At 36.7% G+C, this 25999-nt stretch overlaps 1 protein-coding gene across 1 annotated transcript in view; it reads left to right on the top strand.

The window, feature by feature from the left end:
- Positions 1-2216: 2216 nt before the first annotated feature.
- The window catches only part of SPHKAP (SPHK1 interactor, AKAP domain containing), a 120692-nt gene continuing 96909 nt past the window's right edge, over positions 2217-25999 (top strand). Inside the window, exons 1-2 of the mRNA XM_061191283.1 lie at positions 2217-2375; positions 22068-22175. Coding sequence (XP_061047266.1) covers positions 2217-2375; positions 22068-22175 — 267 coding nt within the window. The remainder of the gene's footprint in view (positions 2376-22067; positions 22176-25999) is intronic.

Below are 25999 nucleotides of genomic sequence, written 5' to 3'. Positions count from 1 at the left end.
TTTCTTCTTCCCACTAGACTAGCTCAGCAGTTAAACTTTAATGTGCATAGTAATTACTATAGCACCCATGGCTACTTGCAGTCATGTACAGTGTGCTTCATGGGAAAACAAGGAACTTCCATGGGTGATCTTTTACTTTTCCCGATGTTCCCATTACTCCCTGATTTTGGACCTACTCTCCCTAAGTTAGATGTGATCCCCCTTTAGAACGATCACAGATTGTTGAAGCTCTGTTTCTACTCCATTTTATATCAGGTTTGTCTCCACCTTACTTCTCTGTCTGCCTACTTCCCACTCTCAGGACCGATAACCCTGCAAAGAGACATGGGAAGTGTCCTAACACTGAACATAAGTCCTTTGGTGGCCTGGATGGAAGTGATCCACCAGCTCACCAGAGCTGCCTAAGGGACACAGTAGCAAACAGGACATGTAGCTTTGTAGACTATTCAGCCTGAACTCCTGCACATGGAGCTTTGGCTCCTAGAAGAAATAATATACAATTTCTCTGACTTATGGGCCAAGTTATTACAGCCCAAAGTTAGCTTGGTCTGTGGTCCTGTCTTCCACGTGAAAATGATTTGGAACCTCACCTGTTTGGTGTTTGTGTAAAAGCCAACCTGTCCTGTGGCCAAGAAAGCATTCAGAGGGACATCTGCAGTTGCGTTTGAGGGAGAATCACACTTAATAGCATAAAAAGCTATAACCCCATGTGTGGGAAGCCTGTAAAAATATGGCTGAAAACTCAGACTCTCTATGATATTTTGAAAGTGATGTCCATAGCTAGCAGGGACCACAGACTTTACTCCAAACATTTCATTTATAAAAGAAGAGACAGACCCTGAAAAGCTAGGCAGTATCCTGGCTAAGAAGTTATAGCCAGTATCTGGAGCCAGTTAGCTTTTGCATCCTTTCCCCCTCCCTCCTTCCCCTTGCCTTCCTTCCTTTCTTTCCTTCCTTCCTTCCTTCTGCAACCTTTCCCCAGTTCAACAAAAATAACATGGGTGCTATCTTTTCATTTAAATTATACTCATTCTATTCCTCAAGGTGGCAATTTCTCAGAAAATAATACATAAAGTTTAAAATAAAGCAGATTTTACTTGAATTATTCTTTGAAATTTTTACCCAAATTTCTGATCTGTTACATAGCACCATCAGCAGTCATGTAAAAATTTTATTCATAGTAATTAATAATAGAAATACAAACAGACTACATATATGCAATATTTGACTTATGGTTAATTGCAATGCAGTGAAAGTTGACTAATTCAGAACTTAAAGCATGAGGGTTATATGTTATTCAGAAATACATTGTTTATTTAACTGATTTTCTATTGTGCTTCTTTTAAGAAAAAAATTCTATATTTTGGGTTGATAATTACATAAAGAATCATTAGACAGTATTCCAAAAAATGTATTTTAATGAATTGTACATGTTCTATGTGGCAAACAACCATGAAAATAAAATGTGTAGACTTGAGATATCAGTACATTTTTTTTTAAAACCCAAATTTGCATATTTTCAGAAGAAAACTATTTAGCCTAATTTAAACACAAAAAAACCCTCTGAATCTTAATATTTCTAAATATTCTAAAAATATTTTCTAAAAATAATTTCAATTTATATCACATCTTGAGGCTGCAGAAATAATTTCAAATCTTTTAAAATATTTATACAGCCCCGTATATAGTCAAGCCCACCAAGATTTGACAGAAATCGGGGAAAAGGATATAAGTCTAGAATTATGGAGACAGAGAAGTTAAGATACCATCTCCAGCCACAGAGATGATAAAGAGATGACTTGTGTTTTCTAAAGCTCATGTTCGTTTCATGGTACCACCCTGCCTCCCAGTTAAAATTATGTTTTTCCCTCATTTTAAAAAATAAAATGAGTATTCTTTATGTGTCCATTTTGGCCGAGCAGAATTAATGTGAAAATTGAAAGGATATTACTTGGGTTTTAAAACTGCTTGCTTAAGAAAAGATGTCAACCCTGCTAGAAGTCATGCAGATGCAATGTGTCCATCCACCTACACTGGAAGGTGATGGGTCGCAATTTTATATTCACAACGGAATAAGTCATAGTGGTTCCACCAATTACAAAAGTGAAACCAACAAAGAGGCAAATATCAATGTCAGCAGGAGGGTTTGCAGTGTTCAGCACAATCTGAAAAGATGATTTTCCATAAAACCACATCATGCTTCTTTCTTTCTGAATATGGAGATGATTCACCAGAATGTGTTCTCTTTTGTGTTTTGGGGCACAAACAGCGAGTTGGAGTCACCCCTGATGTATGAGGTTCCGGAACTGCAGCAGGGCAGCGCCAGCGGCAGCTCGGGAAGTAGCTCGGGTAGCTCCATCACTGCGTGTAAGAAGGTAACACTGCCTAACACTGCTCTCTTCTCAACGATTGAACTTGAAGACTAGTTTAGTTTGACTTTTCAAGCACTTCTTCTAAAGCAGAAACAGCAACAAAAACACACCACAAAATCACCCACAATTTGCTCTCCAGGACAACCCCCTGATGACATTCAAAAATCTAATTCATGGAAATGATCAGAAAACTCAAGCATTTCAGAAAGAAGGTCTGATTTTAAAATTCTAAGCCTCCAGTGCTTCACCACACCTCCAACTTTTTCTAATAACTCTTTCCAAACATAGTCATGGATAACGGCTTCTTGGATCTCCTTGCAGAAAAATCTTCACAGGTTTTGAATAGCCCAACATTATATTAAGCTCCTAAGTCTATATCTAAGAAAAATTCATGGCTCTTCTCCTTTTGCTATTTTCTTAAAGGGAAGGGTATGCCTGGTTATTTTATTAGGAACAGAATTGCATTTCCTGGAGTATAGATTTTAGAACTGATAAACAAATCTTGCTTTAAGACACTTGCAGAAAGTTGTCATTTGAACAACATAAAATCATCTAATTTAACTGTCCGATTTTTCCAGCCAATCCAACTTCAGGCCCAGAAATTTAAAGCCAAATGCCCAATTCCTCATCTAATGCTTTTATCACTATTTGATGCTGAATTCCAGAGGAAAGTGTGTTCCTTTTCATGAAAACTTAGAGGAAATCACACTGGATTAGTTCATTTATTGTTAAAACAAAGTTCAATTATAAAAAGTACTTATAGCTATAAATTAAGATAATTTTTTTACTAATCATATTGTATATGTATATATAATTACGTATACATAATGTGCATTATATATGTATATATATTTCAATTTATTGATTACTGTACCCAGTTAAGCAGCCTTATGTATTCTCTGCTTGTGTGATATTGTATAGTTTTTAAGTACCAAAGAAAACAAATATCTTCATTAGAAAACATATATTGATTATTAAAAAAGTAGCATTAAACATAATTTTACAAAATATTTTCATGCATATATTCATAACCAAATATAAAAATATACCTGCCTGATTAATTAAGGATTCTTATCATCATGTGTTATATGATCCTCATAAAATTCTTATAGAGGATTCAGTGCTATGAATTCCAGTTTTTAATGTAGAAAACTGAGGCACTATAATTCAAAATGATTTTGAATTACTTATGAAAGAGCTAAAGCAGCAGGTTTTCAAGCCCTAGGTATGGTCTATTCAACTCTGTAACTCTAAATTATAAAGTCTTCACCGGATGCTATATCTTTCATAAGGCTAAATGATTTTTAATTTATTCTAATTTTTAAATAACTCTATTTCTATTGATTAGAATTCCAGTGACATTTAAAAGAAAGATTGAAGCCAGACTGCCTGAATTTGACACCCAGTTCTATAATTACTAGTTGTGTGATTTCAAGCAAATTACCTCTTCCTGCCTCAATTTGCTCATCTGAAAAAGATAATATTACCCACTTCACAGGGTTGAGGTGCAGATTCAATGAGTTTACAGATGTGAAATGTTTAGAACAGTGCCTGGCATATTGTAAGCACTCAAAATAATGATTACCTACAACTAATATTATTCTAAAGAATGATTTTATCAACAAGTAAGCAGTGCCAGAAAAAAAATTCAATATTAGCATTACCGTGCTGAGAGAGTTAGTACTTTATGATCTGTTATCTCAATTATGCTTATTTCCCTAGAAAATAGGTAGTCATATTCATTTTTTAAAAATCATGTCTGGAAGCTAATGAACTAATAGGGCTGTTTGGGACTGGGCAGCTACTAGAAAAAGTAAAATAAAAATTCAGTCATCTATTCTAAATGACTTCATGTATATATATATGAATTTAAAGTTTTAAATATAATTCTACTCATTCCACAATTATTTCTAGAACAACTAGTATTAGGTTGAACCATATGAAACTGACTTTTTTATGGATCAAAAATGATCAAATATGGGTAATTCCATACAGTCCAACCCAAATACTTTTAAAATTTTGTTACATCCTGAAGAAAGATACAAGGATAGATCACAAATGGCCCCTGGTCTGGAAGAATTTACAGTCTAGTGTGGGAGATAATACTGGTTCCTCATGTGAAAAGTCAAACAATAATTAATAAGTTAAATAATTATGTAAGGTAACTACACAGGCATATCTCAAGATAGACAAGTGCCTCTTAATTTGGACTTTGAAGTATGATTAAGATTTGAATGAGTAAAGACATTATCCAACTAAATTTAGGAAGGATTGTTACAAATTAATGCAGGAGAAGTCAATACCTTTGAGTACTGGCAATATTTTTCTAATATTCATAGCACATTCCTTTCATTTTAAATATTCTCTTAAGCTTACATACTAATTGCATTTTAAGACAATTTAGTAGCCATATATGCCACGTGTCATACACCATGTGGGCTATAGTTGTTTTCCTTGCCTTCAAAAAAGTAGCTCACCAGTGTTTCTTCTCTTCTTTGTATCAGGAACATGGGCCCTCAGTGAAAGGCATGACTATTGAGACTTTATTCCTTTATTTTATTATTATATATTACTGCAAGCTGATTTAAGTGATTATGATTATATTTTTAATTGCATTAATCACAGATAATGGGATTGGGGAAGTGAGGATCTATATGTTCACAAATGCACTATAATGTATATTCTGTACAAAAGTGACAAAAAGAATAAGGATAGCTCTGTCTTAGAAATAACAAGGCTGTCCAGCTGAATCACCACTCTTCACAGTCAGTCAACCTTCTATAGGAGTAACACGGATAATTGAAGTCTATTGGTAATTCCCCAAACTCATTTCATGTAATAGCTTCATCTTCTTCCCCATCAAACCTTCTTATCAGAACTGATATATTGTTAAATTAATCAGTGGAAGAAATAAAACAAGGGTCCAGAAGACAATGCATTAGTTGAATAATCAGCCTCTGAAAAATTGCAAATTGACCGAATGTATATCATGTGCTGTGTGCTTCACAGTGAATCTCTCTAAGGTTTTTGGGAATCCTACCCAGGTGCAATTTTCTTGTTAGGGAAAAATGGTCACTGGACACCATAGCTGTGAAAAAGCCATATCATCAGGAAAAAGACTTTGGTGGTCTTATTTGAAGGACTTATTAACTCCTTAATATATGTTTTTATCAGAAAGTCTTTCCCCAGAGCTAAGATTACCATATCATCTAGTCACAGCCTATATATACTCTCCTGGAATTTTGTGGATAGACTCCCCTTTTGCTCTCAAAAGTTCCCTGGTATGCACAATGTTATACGATTATCCCAGCTCTAGCTTCAGAATTATTCTTTCTCTTCCTTCTCCCCTTCCTCTAATTGCTAAGAAAGTTATCAGATAAATTCACACTGAGGTGTTAGTGATTGCTTAAAATAAAGCAATAAAATTGCAATCACAATAAAATAGTGACTGCAAAAATAAAATCTGTTTTTACTTAACTACTACTACTGCTAAACTAGTTCGATTGCCCCCTCCCTTAACTGACATTGACAGCTGAGCTTATTGAGCCTGGACATGATTTCAGAATTCCATTCATCACAAAGCATCAATCCATCCAAGTTGGGATGTAAGCTAAGCCCTATGTCACCCTAATTTAATGAGCACCAAGACCCAGCGGAAGTTTTAATGTATGTAAAATAATGCATTTAAATGATAGAATTCCAAATATTGCCAGAAAAAAATTGAGAGAAAGAAAGAGAGCTGCTGGTGGAGAGGGAACACTGGAGCCCTCCGTGGTATCTCTTAAAATTGTATCTCACACGGACATTCCCTGATGTTTCCTCCTCTCATAGGAGACAATTCTTCCTTACAAGACAAATGCAATCACCTTTGTGAAACTGAATCATAGGGACTTTCCTTTAAATGAGCTAAATTATTATAAATGTTATCCTTTTATGTCTGTTAAACACTAAGTGAAAGGTCCTTATATTGTCTCTATAATAAATCAAAATCTGTTATCTAAAGGGAGGTAGTGAAATGTTGTGTAACAAAGCTGGACTTGGAATCCAAAGTCCTGAGTTAAATTCCAGGTTTCTCTTTTTACTGTGTGATCTTAGGCCAGTGATGTAACTTCTCTGAGTCAGATGTCTTAGGGTTGGTGTGAGGTTTATATACAGAAAGTTTTGTGTAAGCCCTTGGCACATAGTTGGTGCTCAGTGATTACTAGTTCTAAGTAAATAATCTTTACACAAGGGCAAAATTTATGTAAGTAAAATTTAAAAATTAATCTGGACGTAGCATGCACTGTGCCTTCATTGTGTTGAGTATCTGTTAGACTTTCCTCTTGTTTGAAAGCATTATAGTCAATGCCATATTTCCACAATAGCTGGACATTTTCGATGCATGCTTTACTTGATGGACTGAAGATTTGTAACTTGGGATATAGTGGAACCAAGTCTCTGAATAGGATTCATGTGAGGAAAGAATTGTTGGAGAAGAATCAATACCTCAAATATCCTTCTCTTTTTATGTCATGTTAATTAAATCCACCTTAAACTTTGACTTATCAAAGGCAGCAGGCTGATAACATTTCAGGTTCCCAGAGGCAAAGTTTGATCTTCATATGACATCTGATCAGCTCTCTGAAGTTTCAAGAGCGTTCTTTGGTGTGACTGGCCTCCTTTAAACTGACTTAAATTTGCTGTCAACAGCGGCACAGATACATCTGAAGAACAGAATGGATGCCCCTTGATGTTTCATCCTACTCTGTAATACACATTTTCATCTAAGCCCATATCATTTTGATGACATGTAATTAACAAAAGCAATTCAATTAATGTGTGCAGGCATGGGCATACAAACTGAGAGACTTTTTCAGAATCTGATCCATATCTCTAAAGACATTTTTATTAGTCAGAATTGTACTGCTCTTGGCCAAAAGCCCCAGTATTAATTCTAGGAAGTACATGATGGAAAATAGCTATAATATTCTGTATTTGTATAAACTGTATCTTTAAAGGAAGGAAGGGCTTTTAAAAATGTATAACTAAATAAGTAAAATTTAAAACAAAGCCAGCATAATTGAACCATAGCCACCTTTCTATAGAAGGAAGACACAAGGCTTTTCCCTCTGGAGCGTAAACCACTCAGAGCTCTATCAATACTCTCTTCTGATCAAGCAACCCGGTAGTGATTTTCAGGCTCAGATTTTGATACCAGAGAATGGCCTATCCAAATTTTGTTAAACTGCTAGGTGTCTTGTTTTATTGCCCTCCTGCAGGAGTAATCAGAGGCATTGAAGAAACAGGGAGATTTTTAAGAAAAGAAATAGTATGGACTTACCTGGCGGTCCAGTGGTTAAGACTCTGCGCTTCCAATGCAGGGGTCGCGGGTTCGATCCCTGGTCACGGAACTAGGATCCCACATGCCACGTGGTGCTGGGGGAAAAAATATTATGTATCTATTATATAATATATACATATATATAAATTTTTTAAAAAGAAAAGTGTGCATTGTCCAGAAATAAAACAACCTTTAAAAAAAAAAAAGAAATAGTTGTCTTACTAAAAGTGATATTTGAAGATGGTTAATATAGTAGTTCTAAAGACAATTCCTTAGAGCAAAGGGAGAGTGGAGTCTGGGATGCCAGGAGAAGCATAGCTGATGTGGATAGGGAGGCAGGGAACAGAGAGGCAGAACCTGTATACAGGCAGTGGGAGGAGGGAAAAACGAACTCTGATGAGACACATTTGGAAGTCAAGGTCAATAGGTCTCCATGGCATTGAGAGTTGAACAGAACCACGAACTCTATTTGAACCAAGACGTCCATGAGTGGTGGTGTCATTGAGGTCATTAGGAAGAAGAGCTAGGAGACAAGGTAGCGAGTTCACAGGTTCAGATTCAGCCGAGCTGCATCTAAAGAGCCAGCCACAGAATTCCCTCTGGGGGCCATTCGCTGACTGCCTAAGGAAACTTCCTCATGTGCTGAGCCACACTGACATCCAGGAGGCTTCAAGGTTGCACTGAGGCCAGAACAAAGATGATGCGGGCTCTGGTGGGGACTAATTTCCTCTGCCTTCACCAAAAGCAGGTCGAAATGATGAATGTCTTCTCTTGCCTTTAAAGCAGCCTGGTCCACACTGAACTTTAGAGAGGTGGGGCTATATGTGCTACATGGTGAGTTTATTCTTTGGAAAATGTCAATTCAGTAATCTTACGTGGGAAACTTTGTTGAAAACCAGCAATTATGGCTCACTTTGCAGTTTGAATATGATTCAGCTTCTTACTTCAAAAGCCAAGACTTCTATTCAGGACTCCACACCACCTCTCTTTCCTGCCAACAATTGCTATACAGAGTATTTGAGACTCCAATATGCTAGCCTTATTCTGTTCTCTACAGCTCCGTTCCTTGAGCGTCCTTTTTGCTATGTGTGAAGGACTCCTGGAAGGATTTTGCAGTGCCTTTTCTTTCCTTTCTTTTTTTTTTTAACCGAAAAGTAGGACTCTGAAAACCCAGAATAGCTTAAAACATTTTGTGGAATTGAGAGTGATGTTGCACTATTGAAACTAGGCAAGTGATCTTTTTTCCTGAATTGTTGCAATTACACCAAACCTTTATATGAGGTATTCAATATCTCTATCCAAAACTGGGAGGGGTCTAAATTTTTTTAAATATCTAATCTGGCATTCAAAACTCTCTTTTCTCTCTGTGGGCCTTTAAAATAGCTTACCATCCCAGGGTTCCCCATCACTAGCCTTAAGGTTCTCCTCTCTTTCCCTTCAGTCCCCCATCTAAACAACCCTCTCAGCCTTGTAGCCTGCAGTAAACACCATGTTCCCCACCCCAGTCCTAACAGCATCCACCTTCCCTGTATCTGGCCAGGCTCACCCTTCTGATAAAAGTGGCCACTTTTCAGTTCTGCCAGAATGGGACGGAAAGATTTGGCTCAGATAAACTTGAAGAGTCCTCCACAGGGGCCTTCTGGCTCATGAATCTCTGAAAATGAGCCCTGTCATGTGCATGCCCACGTTTACTAGGCTTATCTCTACATTTTGAGAAGGAGACCTGCCCTAAAAGACCCAGATGAGGGCTCACACCCTCCAGGATGAGGAGCAGCTGTGAACCTTAGCAAATTATGTGTCCATGTGCTGACATCTTAGAAGGCAGTTGTTCCTAGCAGCTTCTTCCAGAGAAGAGTCAAGAAATGAGAATTGCCACTTTCTTATAATTGCCAAAGGCCAAAGGCACACATCAGTACTCAAGGGATACGTGGCCAAATCTGCTGTCCCTTGGATGAACAGCAAAATCTGCGCTACTTACACTTTGCAGAAAAATCATACAAAGTCAATGGTAGGTCTAGATACACATCATGTGTTTTTCTACACGCGTGTTTTTTCTTATATTTTGCTTCTCCTAACATTAAAAATCACATTTCCATCACTGGTCATATCAACATGACAGCACTATACTGCATCTAAATAGGAATTAAATAGCAATTAATCAGCTGTCCTCCATTTATGTCTAATTTGACTCTCTTTAAATCAGACCATTCATAAATTATACTATAATTGCATTTCCTGAGTATATCTGTGTTTGAAACTCTTGTATTTTATACTTGAGACTCAAACTTGGTTTTCATTTTCATGTGGAGAAAGTTCTGATCAACTTTCAAAGCATTCTTCAGCCAGCTGACTAGCTGAAGTGTGATGTGGCAGAAGTAAACAAGTGTGGCTTGATACTGATGAATTGCCCTCTGTGCTCTTATACCTTTCTTGTGATTGCATTGAAATACAATGTAGCTTCCAGGACAGAGTAATTGTGTGGCACAAGAAAAGCAGGGAGAGATCTGAAACTGTCTACCCAGTTCATTTCTTGCCACATTAGGATAAACTCTGTGCCCGGTTAATATACAAAGTCTCCAGATTACATATATGGGGACATAAATTTCAAAGAAGAGAGCCCTTTTGTTCGTGAAACATTTCCATTTTATACTCAGTTACTTGCATGTGTGACATTTGTCAGAGATATTTATAAATCAGTATATTTCATGTTTATTTCCCAGAGGCAAGCTTAGTTCCACCAGGATTGCTAAAAGCATCCCATAGATAAGGACTCTCTCACTATAAAAGTACAGTTTATCTAGAGGTTAGTGTGTTTATAACGAGATATGAGAATGTCACCTTCTTTCTTCTCTGGGGGTATTCCCTCCCACCATTCTCCACAGTAAAGAGAGAAAGAATTGCAGATCCGCTGCTAAGCATTTCCTTCCCAAACTTCCAAACCACCTACGCCTTTGATCTGCTCCTTGACAGTGGAGAATTGCTAGTTCCAAGACCTTAAAAGAACTCCATTGTTTTCCAATACTTTTGTAATAATCAATTACAAGATTTCCAAACTGTACTAGGTGTCAGTCGTGTAATGAAAGAATGTTTCACATCCAACCAGATGATCATATTGCAGAATATGTCCTATGAATAATCAAACATGATTATTCATACTTTGGAAACAATTTCCCCCTTTTGTCAAAGGAGACTAAATACACAAAACGTCAGGCAGTCAGCCAGAAGAATCATCATTAAAAGGAAAATGTTATCTTAACATTTAATTCAACCTTCTGAGAAACTGAGACGAAACCACTGAGTTTTCTATGCCACTTTTTTCCCTCCACACAATAATTTCATTTCCAATTTGTTTCCTTGTCTCTTTTTAGGAGTTCAGTGTGCTTTAAATAAGCAATAGAGTTTCCCTGTGAGGTAATGAAAAGGTATCACATCCCAGAGTGGAAAACAAAAGATTACAGAGTTCTCCAAAAAGTTCGCCAAGGCACAGATTAAATCAACATAAAATAAGTGTGTAAAATTACACAAAATCTTTTGACGTCTAGTTCAGTGTGTGGTGGGGGTAGGTTTTAAGCTATTATAAAAATTTAAGCTAGGGCTTCCCTTGTGGCGCAATGGTTGAGAATCTGCCTGTCAATGCAGGGGACACGGGTTCGAGCCCTGGTCTGGGAAGATCCCACATGCCGCGGAGCAACTAGGCCCGTGAGCCACAACTACTGAGCCTGCGCGTCTGGAGCCTGTGCTCCGCAACAAGAGAGGCCGTGATAATGAGAGGCCCGCGCACCGCGATGAAGAGTGGCCCCCACTTGCCGCAACTAGAGAAAGCCCTCGCACAGAAACGAAGACCCAACACAACCATAAATAAATAAATAAAAAATAAATAAAAAATAAAATAAAAGAGTATAGTTAGAGTTTGTTTAAAAAAAAAAATTTAAGCTAATAATTAAGCATTATTTAAGCCAATGACTAAACATCCAAAAATTATAATTAAACATTTTGTAGAATCTTAGAGTGCTTCATGGCATTAAAGAATATCTGGCTCAGCTCAGCCATGGATTTCTTTCCAGTGAAAGATAAAAAGTTCTTTCTCATCGCTTCCCCTACCATTCACTCTGCACCAGACATTATGGGCTCTTTGCTGTTCTTCAAAGTCAACAAACACATTTCTGCTTTGCGCTTTTGTTTTTGCTGGTGATCTCTGCCTGGGATGCTCTTGCCTCGGGTGCTTGTGTGACTGGCACTTTGATTCATTCAGATCTCTGCTCAACGTCACCCTCAAAGAGGCCAGAAAATACTTTCCAAAATACATCTCTTAATTTTTATCCCTTTCTGTGGCTTTATTTATATTGAGATGATCATATGGTTTTTCTCCTTCAATTTGTTAATATGGTGTATCACATTGACTGATTTTCATATATTGAGGAATCCTTGCATTCTTTGGATAAACCCCACTTGATCATGGTGTATGATCCTTTTCATGTGCTGTTGGATTCTGTTTGCTAATATTTTGTTGAGGACTTTTGCATCTATGTTCATCAGTGATATTGGCCTGTAGTTTTTTGTGTGTGTGACATCTTTGTCTAGTTTTGGTATCAGGGTGATGATAGCCTTGTAGAATGAGTTTGGGAGTGGTCCTCCCTCTGCTATATTTTGGAAGAGTTTGAGAAGGATAGGTGGTAGCTCTTCTCTAAATGTTTGATAGAATTCGTCTGTGAAGCCTTCTGGTCCTGGGCTTTTGTTTGCTGGAAGATTTTTAATCACAGTCTCAATTTCAGTGCTTGTGATTGGTCTGTTTATATTTCTGTTCTTCCTGGTTCAGTCTCAGAAGGTTGTGTTTCTCTAAGAATTTGTCCATTTCTTCCAGGTTGTCCATTTCATTGGCATATAGTTGCTGGTAGTAATCGCTTATGATCCTTTGTATTTCTGCAGTGTCAGTTGTTACTTTTGAAAATGAAATGAAAAATGTTACTTTTTCATTTCTAATTCTGTTGATTTGAGTCTTCTCCCTTTTTTTCTTGATGAGTCTGGCTAATGGTTTATCAATTTTGTTTATCTTCTCAAAGAACCAGCTTTTAGTTTTATTGATCTTTGCTATTGTTTCTTTCATTTCTTTTTCATTTATTTCTGATCTGATTTTTATGATTTCTTTCCTTCTGCTAACTTTGGGGTTGTGTTTGTTCTTCTTTCTCTGATTGCTTTATGTGTAAGGTTAGGTTGTTTATTTGAGATATTTCTTGTTTCTTGAGGTAGGATTGTATTGCTATAAACTTCCTTCTCAGAACTGCTTTTGCTGCATCCCATAGGTTTTGGGTCGTCGTGTTTTCATTGTCATTTGTTTCTAGGTATTTTCTGATTTCCTCTTTGATTTCTTCAGTGATCTCTTGGTTATTTAGTAGCATATTATTTAGCCTCCATGTGTTTGTATTTTTTACAGATTTTTTCCTGTAATTGATAAAATGGTGAATTTTATAGGGATGTGATATCTCTATGAAGAAAATGTTACCTGCAGTAGAGATGCCACTGTTTATTGCAGAGCAAATAGGTAATAATATCTGATGAATAGCTGCCTTCGTTCTTCCCTAACATCATTCTTGTCAACTCTCTGCCATCTTTACCACTCACTACGCAAATCTAATTGCCCTGCTCACATTACAATCTCTTTGTGTAAGAAAAATTTAATTGAGTTTCCTAGAAAAAGGCTAGAACAGCAATAGGGGCCTGGAGATTCTTCTCTGAGGGATGCTCAGGACTCTATTAATGGACTTATCTGGCTTCCTTCATTTTATTGCTCCTTTTGCTTTTTCTTTCCTCATCTCCAACACACATTCATGAAAATTGTGTGCAACATTTGAAAGGATGATTTCTTTAGACAGTGTTTCCAAATCTTTTCCACATTATTATACATATTTTTTTAAATAATATTTGTTTGGAACTCTTGAATAAACAGATGGCCAGAGGTGCTTGCCCTGGAATGGCCAACCCAGGTTCTCTCCAGCCTCCAGACAGCTGAGAGAGTCAATGTCTCAAAATCCCAACACATCTTAACTTCTCTGAGTCTACCTGTTTGGGGGTGGGGGAACGATAAATCTCTGCTTTTGAAGGATGAGTTCATTGTTCTGATGACATTATTCAATTAATTTTAAGCACCATTCCATCATGAATCATGATACATACATTAGGCAAATGTAGCATTTTGTGTTTGAAATTTTTCTCTTTAAGGGCTTTGATGCTTCTTAACATCATTATACTTAAAATTATCAGAAAATAAAATTTGACGATATTTGATAATACAGAAGTAGAAAATGGGAATCTTGCTCAACATAAAAATTCTTTGCAAACTTTCCATAAAATCTCTGAGGAAAACAAAAGCCTTGCAGAAATAATACTCATATCATCTAATGGGAAGGACAAGACATGCATGCACACTCCAAAATTCTGAGATAAAAAATTGTTTTCATCACGAAGAAGAGAGAAACATTTGATAGGGAAAAGGGGTTGGTTTCAATTATATCTTGATAGCTGGGAAGGAACTTCTGGGGAAAAGTTCAGGGAGCTGGTGGAAAGATATGAGGAAAAGCATGTGCATTATAAAGACTAGGAGGTGGAGCTCTTTTAGTAATTGGGAGATTCTAGCAGAGGGTGTTTGCAGGGAAAGTATTGGAGACAAAGCCTGGAAAACACCTAAACTGGGCATAGTTCAGTATCCTGAACATTGGAGCTTAATACATATTCAGGAAATGATTAACAAGTGGGACCTGAATTAGGTTCTGTCTTGAATACGAGGCCATGTGTTGACAATAAGCCCATAGAATTTGAGGCTCACTGATAGCAAATATGTCCTTCCTTGTTCCCCAGGGCCTGGTCCGGTTTCCAGTAGGAATAGATGGTACAACGCTAATGTTTATTGGGTCAATTAATCAATTGAGGTTAAGGTCTTGGGAGAGAATTACATAACATCAGTAATCCTATTTGTGATAATAATAGCTATTTATTATTCACTATTCACTGTTTGCGAACACCTAAAGTAGTCAGATACTGTGTGTGTTTAGTATTTCTAATGTCTATTAAAAAATTCCTCCGGCTTCTCTGGTGGCGCAGTGATTAAGAATCCGCCTGCCAATGCAGGGGACACGGGTTCGAGCCCTGGTCCCGGAAGATCCCACATGCCGCGGAGCAGCTGGGCCCGTGAGCCACAACTACTGAGCCTGCGCGTCTGGAGCCTGTGCTCCGCAACAAGAGAGGCCGCGATAGTGAGAGGCCTGCGCACTGCGATGAAGAGTGGCCCCCACTTGCCACAACTGGAGAAAGCCCTCGCACAGAAACGAAGACCCAACACAGCCATAAATAAATAAATAAATAAATAAATAAATAAATAAATAAAAAATAACCTTAATAGTGCATAAGATTTGTTTAAAAAAAAAAAAAAAATTCCTCATTGTGAGTGCAACACCGACCTCATTTTGTAGGTGGAAAAACTGAGTCTCAAAGAGGTTAAGTGACTGCCTTTGGCTGCACAGTTAATTAATGGAAAAACTGGAATTTGAAACCAGGTTTGTCTTCAAAGCCTAGTACTAATCTCTGATTCTGGTTTCAGTAAGCTAGATGGATTTCAGACGTAAGGGGTGAAGGAGATAGAAGAGACAGACCATTACAACATTAACAATTGTAATTGTTAAGGACCCTGTGGGTGTCCAGTCTTCCCTAATTGCCCTTCCCAAGTATCACCCCATCTCTTTTATTCTCTATCACTGCACCATGTTGAATTTCTTTATACTACTTACCATGATTTATAACTAAAAGTGTATTTCAGTGCTCCTTTATTTACTGATGGGTTTCCATGCCAGATTTTAAGTTCCATAAATGTGGAGATTGGGTCTGCATTATTCACTATTGTATTACCCAGAGACTAGTCTATAGATGTACTCAAATGTTAAGTGAATTAAAGAAAAAATTAGAGCAGAATATAAGACTAGAAACAGATGAAGAGGCGTTCCAGATCGCACAGACATTTCAAGCCAAGGTAAGAGAGACTTGTTCTTCCATTAACTGCAAATACAGAAGTCAGGGAGTCAGGTTTCTTTTAAGGGCCGGAATTGGGGAGGGAAGGGTTTGGGTTTAGACACAAAGAGTCCAAGGTGACAGCAGGAGATCCAAGAAAAATAACTAACAGCTAGAACTGTGAAAAGCCAAGCTCCAGAGAAAGGTCAAAGATGAAGTCGTAGACCAGTGAGTCATCCCCCCAAGGCGGGAATTAGTGCCCTGAGAGTCAGTAAGATCTCCGAGGAAAAGGATTCTGAGGAGTGGGAAGAGCAACGCGCTGAGGCCCTATGCAGAGGGGATACTCCCTTTTAGGGCATCGGAGAGGAAAGCTAGTTAGAAAGAGAGGCATGTTCTCCCAACCTTCTCCAACATCCCCAGACAACTCAGATGCATCTTTCAGCTTGACATGAGGGTCAAGTGCACAGTCTCAACCTTCCGCAGGTTGAACTGGCTACTCCATCCTGGGTGATCTCTGACACGGATCGTCCTGATCAAAGCACCTGCTTTCTCTATCACGGGCCTGTCAGTGCTTGTTCTCCCCTCTTAGAGTTTAATTTCCAAGGCACAGCAGTCATTTTTGTTCATCTTAATATTCCCAGTGTCAAACATCAAAAGAGTTCAATGAACCTCTGTTGACCGAATATTGAGTGAAGGAGGAGATGAGAGAAGCAAGAGGGGTAAAATAAGAATGGAGCACCACAAATACAAATAAAGAGAAACTGCCAGGTGCTGTGCGGAGATCAAGAAAATGTTAAGATGGAAAATGTGTTGTCTAAATGTTACTGCATTCTCCTAATAAAAGCCATCACCTATCAATCGCCTACTCTGGTAAGAGGGTAGTCCTTCATGAACCTTCTCTTATTTGAGCCTTGGAATAACTTTTTGAAGTGCCTTTAATCATCTTCCTGTAATAAATGCAAAAACTAAGTCCTGCAGAAGCTAAATGACTTGCCCAAGATCACTCGGTAAGTGATGAGATGGGAGAGAATATCAGCTCTGCCTCCAAACCTCTGTGACTAACCTTAAATTACTGTCTTCTCCGATCTAATTACTATTTTTTTTTTTTCTGCTCAGCAATGTTTAGAGCTGTGTCCAGGTTACCAGGAGTCCTTTTTCCCCTCCCCATGCCATATCAGTACTAAATTCCTACAACTTGGTTCTCCATATAAAAAAGGAAAGTCACTGTACAAGAGAGCAGAACAATCTTTCTTCATTGTTTAGGACACTCATGAAATTTTAAGAGAAAATGTGCCATTGTTATTTCAAACTAGTGAATGCACAGCATGTTTATTATTAGCTCTTCATCTCAAATAATTGAACCTGCAGCTAAAAATAGCAGATAAATGAATGAGCCATTGAGAGCCTGGTGAGTTTTTCTCTTTCCCTCCCCCGCATCAGAAAGTGACTGTCTCAGCAGGGAGATTATATTCATAAAGCTTCAAAATCATTAAATTCTCAAACACATATTCTTCTTTCAAGCATTCCTCTTTTTCTAATGGCTTGGCTAAACCATTACACCAAAAGCTTTTCACGGGTTAAAATTGCTTAACATATGATTCTAAGTGGTTTATTGAAGCCTGCATTTTTATTTTCTTTGCTTATTTGGCTCTTAATGTATTTGGGAATTGGAACAGCAGAAGGAATGAAAGGAGGAGGAAGGCAGAGAATTACTGATGTTCCATGTAGAATGGCCCTTCAGATCACATGACTTAATTGAACACAAAGGACAAACTGAGGCTGGGAGCTGGTGGGTAGCCTGACCACACAGACAGCAGGGTCAGGACTGGCACTCAAAGCTCCTGACCACCCAGACCAGGCCCCTGAGGGAGAGATGGGTAAATCCATAGACATATGTTTGGTAGAATCCAAGGATGAGAAATTATGTAATTTTACCAGCTTGCAATGGAGCCATGCCTAATGGGGGCTTTGGGACCAGAGAGCCTGGCTCAAATGCTAGCTCTCCACTAACAAGAAAATTATTGACCCCTCTAAGTCTGGGCAAACAGAATAATAATTTTTATAATAGCAAATGTTTATTGAGCACTTGCTATATGCCAAGCACTGTTTTAAGCGCATTTCACATATTAGCCCTCAAATTCTACCTCATAAGTCTAGAAGTTTAATTCAGATAACATCTGTTAGGGCCTTAGCCCAGAGAGTTCTCAATTAAATGTATTATTTTTTGGTCAATAATGAACGAATATAAGTATTAAATAATTAATAATCTCTAAATATCAATGAAATGTATTTTAATTATTGATAAGATCAAATAAACTATTTTTTTAATTATGATGAATAAAATTCACATTTTAAAATTACACCGTGAATGAATATTCTCATGAAAGATGTTCTCCTCAAAACATTTGTTCTTAAGCAATTGAAAGATTTAGGTGGCACTTTAAATTTCACTTCCTCGCTCTGACATTTCTGTTTCCTCTAAAGCAAAGATGCACCTTTGAGAAGACACTCAGGATCCAAAGGATATGGAATAGCCAAGTGGGAAGTCTTTCTAGCATTTTCCACTGAGTAAGCAGGTCCATAAAGCTGTCGACTTTTGCCCCCCCTCTTAGGATAGGGCAGAACAAGATCTTTGTATATGTTTAGTTATTATTTATGTTTAAAATAGGTGCAAAAAATGCCCTTATAGTAGAAGACTCAACAAATTAATATTTCTGTGCTATTTCCCTATATTAGAGAAGTTCAACACAGGAGAAATCTGTTAGGTAGCTGACAATTCTCTCAGTCAGCCTCATCATGAGACAGTCTTTTTCATGGCCTTGGGAATCTTGCAGTGTGGAAGTGTGAGGCTGATGTCTTTCGGCATTTCCATCTCTGACTCTCTGTGTTTCACCTGGAAAATATGCCAGTCCAGTCCACCACTTTTCTGGAAGACCTAAGTGAATTGTGTCTGAGCTCTGCCCCCCTCTTAGGGCTGACTTAAGACAGGAATAATTCATAAGCTCCGATAAGTGGCAGTTGTTTTCTCCTGTTGACACACAGTTTGTTGCAACCATGATACATGTGCCTTGAATATGTTAGAATGCAGAAAAGGTCCAGGGCCTACTTTCTGTGGAGTGAGCTTTGAAATGGCTAAGAAGGGATTTTTAATCAGAGGAGTTATTAAACTGCATTGCAAAGTATTCTTAACTAGTATGTTCATTTGATGCTTCCATTTAAAATCTCTAGCATTATTATGATGCAGAGTAAACGTAGTTATGTTTACAAAAATTAAAGGCACATAACGCTTCAGAAACATACCCCAAATCACACCCATCTGTAGGGGTTATGCAAGGCAACATTGTTAAATGATTTCACTCACAGACTTGGTATCTTCAAAACCAAATTCAAAGTCCAGCTGTGAGCAGCTTGGGGCAGGAACTCAAATCTCTCTGAACGTCAAGGTCTTCATCTGCAAAATGACAATAGCCATGAAGATCCTTCTCTTTAATTCCTACCTTATAATATTGCGCTAAGGATTAAATTTAAAAGTAATAAATAAATAAATATATGAAAAATTTAGCACATTTCCCAGCACATTCTAAGCACACAAAAAATAGTAGCTGCAACCATTAATACTACAAAATGTTGAACTGAAGTTACACCTTAGGTCAGAATATTTGCTGAAGAAAATTTGTCTTCATACATCTGAAACGCTTTCAATCCACTAATTTCAGGCAAAGGCATCCAATTTTCTATTTTCCTTTGAAGTTCGTATCAAATAGTTAACAATGAGAACCATGTATTGAGAGGATGACTTGTCATCTTGCATGCTGCCGTGTTTGACACTTGTCCTCTCACTGAATACCCCAATGATCCCCCCACCAGGTGGGTGTTACTCTCTCCATTCACGGGTGTAGAAACCTAGACTCAGGATTTTAGGCAACCACCCAAGGTCTTCCTGCTACTAATGACCAGGTTTGGATTTCAAGGCAGTTAGATCACTAATGTCCATTCTCTTAAATTCTATTCTAAATATGCTGAAAGTAAAAGTGAATGGCAGTGGAGGAGGTGGACTGAGAAGCTTTTTCTTCTTTAAATAAAGTTAGTCTAGATCAATGGTTCTCAATTTTATTTTTTTGGAATCAAAATTCCTTTGCACTCTAAAAATGTCGGGGGACCTCGTGAAGCTTCTGATTGTAGGGCTTATACTTATTGATATTTTCCATATTATAAATTAAAGCTAAGAAAATTTCCACACGTAAGCGATATCATATGATATTTGTCTTTGTCTGACTTACTTGCAGAATCAAAAAAAAAAAATGATACAAATAAACTTATTTGCAAAACAGAAACAGACTCACAGACTCAGAGAACAAACTTATGGTTACCAAAGGGGAAAGGTATGGGGGAAGGATAAATTGGGAGTTTGGGGTTGACATATCAATACTCTGTAGTAACATAAATGGGAAAAGAATTTGAAAAAGAATAGATACATGTAAACTGAATCACTTTGCTGTACACCTGAAACTAACACAACATTGTTAATCAACTATACTTCAGTATAAATTAAAAATTATAAAAAACAGCTTTTGCTATATACTAAATTGTATTTTCAGCATATTTTGATGAAGTCTGATGCCACACAGAAAGAAATGAAAATACTGAAACTTAAAGAAGCTAAATAAAGTTATAATTCATAGAAAAAAAGCTAAGAAAATTCTAAATATGTGTAATTTTAAAATAACAGTAACAATTTAAATAACCACAATTTATTATTTGAAAATACTTTTAAAATAATAATAAACACATTACATGTTAACATACATATTTTTATGGAAAATATCTATGTTTTCCAAAACAAAACATTTTAGTGAGAAGAGTAATTTCATCTTACATTTTTAGCAAATCTTCTTAATATCTAACTTAAAAGAAGATAACTAGACTCTCCTATTTGCTTCTGCAGTCAGCCTGTTACACCATCACACCTCGTGTGGACCCTGGAGAACTCCACCGAGTACTCATGAGATAATTTGAATGAAAAGGGCGAATAAAATCTTAGTATTATAATAAGCATAGTTTGACTCCTGGACTCTCTGAAAGATCTCAGTGACCCCTAGGGGGTCCCAGCTCACACTTTAAGAACCACAGTTTAGATAAAATCTTGAAGAGACCTGAGAGGTTCCATTGCCAACTTGAGTCTGCAGGGATAACTGAAGTTCATCATTCAATTACCTTCTCATCAAAGTGTCTCTTTGTACTGTTCTGGAAAAGAATGATGAAAATTTGTCATCTCCAGGAATAATAAACATTGAGTGGGAAAAATATTTAAAAAGTAATAATATCACTTAGCTAAAACAAAAATGTTATAGAAAAATGTATCAGACATATTTGGTTAACTCAACATGCAGAGACAAAAATTAATGTACTTTTATCTTTATAGAACAAAAGAAGACAATCCTTCACTGTGCAAATGAAATGTAATTGAAGTGTCATTCTATTTTTGTGGCATTAACCAAACTGACTAAATGTGTTATATTACTTAAGTGAAGGTAGTTGTCAAATAGTAGCAGACATGTACCCTAATAAAGCAGAGGGTACCAGGAGAGCATTGGAAATCTTATACAAGATGAGAAAGAGCCTATACAATATTTGAACAGAGTTAAGACACATCAGAAGTTGAGTCATTTGTTTATGAGATTGCATCTTCAAAGTGTTTTGGCTCAGAAATGCAATTTTTCTTCATTGCTTTAAAATCAAAACCCAGAAACAAGGCATTTGTAAATCACAGTCGGTGTTGTTCATTTATGTACTGAAATTGATTTTGCTTTACCATACTGCTTCTACAAGGGAAAGGGTTGTTGTAAGACACTTATTCCTAATAATTTTAAAATTTAATATAGTATCCTAAGTGTTCCAGAAGAACTGAGCCCTATTTCACAGATATACTAGCAAAGCTGAAGAACTAAAGAATCATAATTTCAGTAACAGTATTGCACCAAATGGAGAAACCACATTTTTTAATCGAAAATTTTCATATTGTAGAATGTAAAAGAGTTCCAACACTTAAATGAAGTTTGATTCCCCATTGCCAATTGAACCATACCCAGAAAAAAATCACTTGACTGCAAATTATGCAAAAGTCACAGGTACACTGAAATTTCCAGATGTTGAATTAGATGAAAGAAGAAACAACAGTATTCACTTCAATGTATCCCTCTAAAGTGGGTTCCTGGTTGAATATTTTACACATTCTAGAGGTGCTGTTATCCTGGAAGTTTTTTCTAATATCCAGATGCTCTGAGGCAAACAAAACACTTACAGATTCTTCAGAAAAGAGTTCCTTGTTTAAAGAGAAAATCTTGCCAGTAACACTGAGAAGTTTGTCTTGGTTCCCTCAGGTTCTCCGCAGCGACCGCCTGCTGGAATCTACAGACTACTGGCTGCAGAATCAGAGGACGCCCTGCCAAATTGGTTTTCTGGAAGACAAGTCTGAAAACTGCGCTTCTGTAAGTAAACACAACTCTGGGGATGCAGGCTGAGAAAGTGGGGAGTCGGGCATAGGTACTCATACCAAGGACATAATCATTAAGTACAAGATCTGGAAAGCATCCTTTTGAAAATACATAACTGGTTTATACAGTGTTAACAAAGTAACAGGCAGAAGCTCATGATCGTTCTGCTTTGCTCATTTCAACAGGTAAATTAATCTTATCATTTCTCTGGAAAGGAAAAACGATGTTTTCATTTTCAAAACTGACTGTGTAAAAGATGCAGAAATAGCATCGTATGATGAGAAATAAAAGCCTATTCAAGAATGCTCTTGGATTCTTTTCAGTATATTTTATAACTCCTACTAGTAGGCATTTTCCAACATGAAAACTGTGTAAAAATGTTCTGCCATTCTTATAAGTCATTACTTGAAAACATTTTCAACATAAGAAATATACAGGCATGCTTTTTAATATTATATACTGGATCTGAGCTTTACGTATAAAACCCTCCTTTTCAAGGGAAGAGACGTCCTTACAGATAAATATTTCTTGCGGCTTAGAATGTAAGGGCGTATTGTTGATACGAGAAATCAACAACGTGATTTCTCCTTCCTATATGAAGTAGTCTGCTTCCTATATGTTCTACAAAACTATATGTTTCATTTTAACTGCAATCACCTAGCTCTTATGGGGTCATGATCACAGAGACTGGGGGAGAATATTTCCAAAGAGGAGAGAAATGTAATTCTCATGACTAAGTTGAGAGCATCAGCTCTGAGCTATTCCTGGAGGTAAGTTGCAGGCCAGCATTTCTGTTAAAAGAAAAAAAAAGGAAGCTGAAAATGGGATGGAGGAGCTTTTTATATATAATGAGCAGAACCAAAACTGGCAGACAGGATGTAAAACCTTTCACACTGCAGAGTCTCATAGCACAAGGAAAGCAGAGTCCATTCAACAGACTTCATTCAATCTCTTTGTTTAGGCAAAATGATTTTGATCCTGCTATTTTGGGGACTTTTTAATCCCTTGTCCAGAAAACCAGTTGATGGCTAAAAATCTTTGGCGAAAAACGAAAAAGGATTTAGGTGGCAAGTAATTTAACAGCGATACCTTCTTTGCAAATTCAATTCTGAGATGAGGTGGAAAAGTCAGGCATTTGCTGATATGGATATCTAATTACACAGCTTTGAATTGTAAAAGGAAGAGAAATGGAGAGTAAAAGCTATCAGCATCTACACTTTAGTCAAAGTTGTCATCCAAGCAGCTCCTGTATTAAGGAGTCTGCCATTTGGAGAAGGCACCAAAGTTGGGGCACTAAAAATTGTGTAATAAAGGGCAAAGAGGTCTTTTCGAAACTTTATATTTTTGGAATCTATATTGCAGATCTACAATTACAAATGGTAAATTTATAGCCAAATTTAAAATTACCATTGGATCTTCCTAAGTATAAGAAAACTCTACTCACAACCCCCCCCAATCCCAATGAACTCAAATTTGGACTTAAAACTGTATGACTTTCTTTCTTAATTCTTTGTCCCTTTATAGTTTCAGATGACATCAGTGAGCTTGAGCTAGCTGATTCATACTGCCTTTATGGTTCTTTCTATACTTCCCCAAAGGGGAAAAATCTAAACACAAGTAAAAGGCATACTGGAAGGTTAGTTTTCCTGCAAGAGTTTATAATAAATGAAACTGACACAAATGTTAAAAATTGTCCGTGACTCTAAACTGTAAAAAAACTTCAGAATCCCTATGAAAAATGAACCCTAATCTCTCAAAAAGTATCTTGTAGTTTTTTCTTAGTTTATGAGTCCTTTCTCTCCTTCTTACTTGGCACAGATTTCTAGGGTGAGGAGAAGAAACAGAATCCAGAGCTGGACATTGCTGAGGGGAAGCTGTTATCTAGAGGAAAATAGAGTTGATCTACAGCAATGCTTGACAGGACAAGGATCTCTTGATCAAAACAGCCATACACAAGGAAGGAGTCACTAAAATGGTCAGGGAAAAAGTACTTAATTCATTTTCAAAACAAATTATCCACAAAAGGATAACAATGAAGTTGCAATTTAAATTTAAAAATAGAACTGTATTTTAAAATAATATCTTCATTTAAGTTTAATTTAAAAAATTAGTCTAGTGAAATAATCCCAAATCTAAATCTATTAACAAATAATCACAACAGATTCTGAGGAACCTGTAGCAAAGCTGTCCCATATTTTATTGCTTTATACTCTAGTCATAACTCTGGGGTACCCCACCCTATGTTCATTGTTGCTTCTTTAACTCATTTCTTCCTGATCAAACTTAGTAGCCAACTTTTTTTATATCCAATTTTGATTGGCTTGGTATCCATCATACTGAACTCCAAGTATCTGGATTTGCAGTTTCTTAGAACTAAGTGCCTCCGAGGACCAATGTTTTCTGAATTCAAGATGTTCATTTAGAATTTTTATTGAGGGACAATCTCAGGCATAGAAACCCTTCAGGGTGTTATGGGCATGGGTCAGTACAGCTGTTTGTTCTCAAGCATCAAACAAGCTTCAAAAATAAGTTTTGGTCATTATCTCAATAAAGAACTGCTTTCATTTCACAGGTAAAATGAGGTGTCTTAGTGAAGAGCAGTTTGAAGCTGTCAGAAATGGGCACTCTGTAATGACCTATATGGGAAAAGAATCTAAAAAAGAGTGCATATATGTGTATGTATAACTGATTCACTTTGCTGTACAGCAGAAAGTAACACAACATTTTTAATCAACTATACTCCTATAAAATTTTTTTAAAAATAATAAAATGTTTAAAAAAGAAATACTATAGGCCAGCCAAACATGAAGTCTGACTCAGAAGGCCCCTGAAATTTAACCGTAAATTTTTTTCAAAAGATATCAAATATGAAAACTGTGGTTTTGTTTTTGTAAATAGAGTTCTCCAATCAAACTATACAATTTTATTTTATTTCTGATTTGCCATTCTGAGAAAAAAATCATATACCAACCTTCACCGTGTTCTTTTTTTAACCTAATTATTTGAAAGGGAAATGTGGAGGAGGATAATGAAATTGGAAGCCAATGTTCAAACCCAACAGCAGAAGCATTATCTTAGTAGAGGTCCTTAACATGAGTGGTAGGATTTGGACTTTTCAGGACCCTTGACTTTTTTAAATTAAAAACTAATTTAATTACTTTTTAAGCCCCTATTGCTCTTTACTAGAATTTAATGTTTTATATTTCAAGAACCATCTTTTGGTTTAATGCTTCATTAAAATTACCCTGACTATTCACATTCTTTCTTTTTTTTTTTTTATTTGAACAGACTTATATTTACAAAAGAAATTGAACATATAGTTTTCTTTTTCTTTTTTTTTTAATTGGGGTATAGTTGCTATTCATAGTTACAGTCAGACTTTTTCCTTACTGATCATTTTAAGACTTTTGGCTATCATAACCCCGCAAGTAAATTATAGCCTCTAGAATGCATTTTAATCAATGAATCATGGCATTTGAAAATGTGTTACATTTGCCATAAATTTGTAAATAACTGAATCAGATTCTCAAGCAGCCTTCAACATTCCATACATGATATTGTAAAACTACGAAGATATTTGACAGCTGTTCAGTGAGTCTCTGGTGTGAATGCAACCCAGTGGCAACAATGACAAAATGATATCTTGAATGACTGCTTTTTATTTTATATTATTTCTCCAAATATGTCTGGACCTAGTCTATTCTGAAACTTAATAGAAAAGTTAAAGAAGAGACAAACACCCCACTTGATAAGTTAGTCTATGGAAAAATCTAGATTTACATGATTAAGGAAATATATAATTATAGAACTGTGAAAAG

The sequence above is a fragment of the Eubalaena glacialis genome, chromosome 1 (genome assembly GCF_028564815.1).
Source record: "Eubalaena glacialis isolate mEubGla1 chromosome 1, mEubGla1.1.hap2.+ XY, whole genome shotgun sequence".
Lineage (NCBI taxonomy): Eukaryota > Metazoa > Chordata > Mammalia > Artiodactyla > Balaenidae > Eubalaena > Eubalaena glacialis.
The sequence above is the reverse complement of the archived record's forward strand: the minus strand, read 5'-3'. Positions and strand labels throughout refer to the sequence as shown.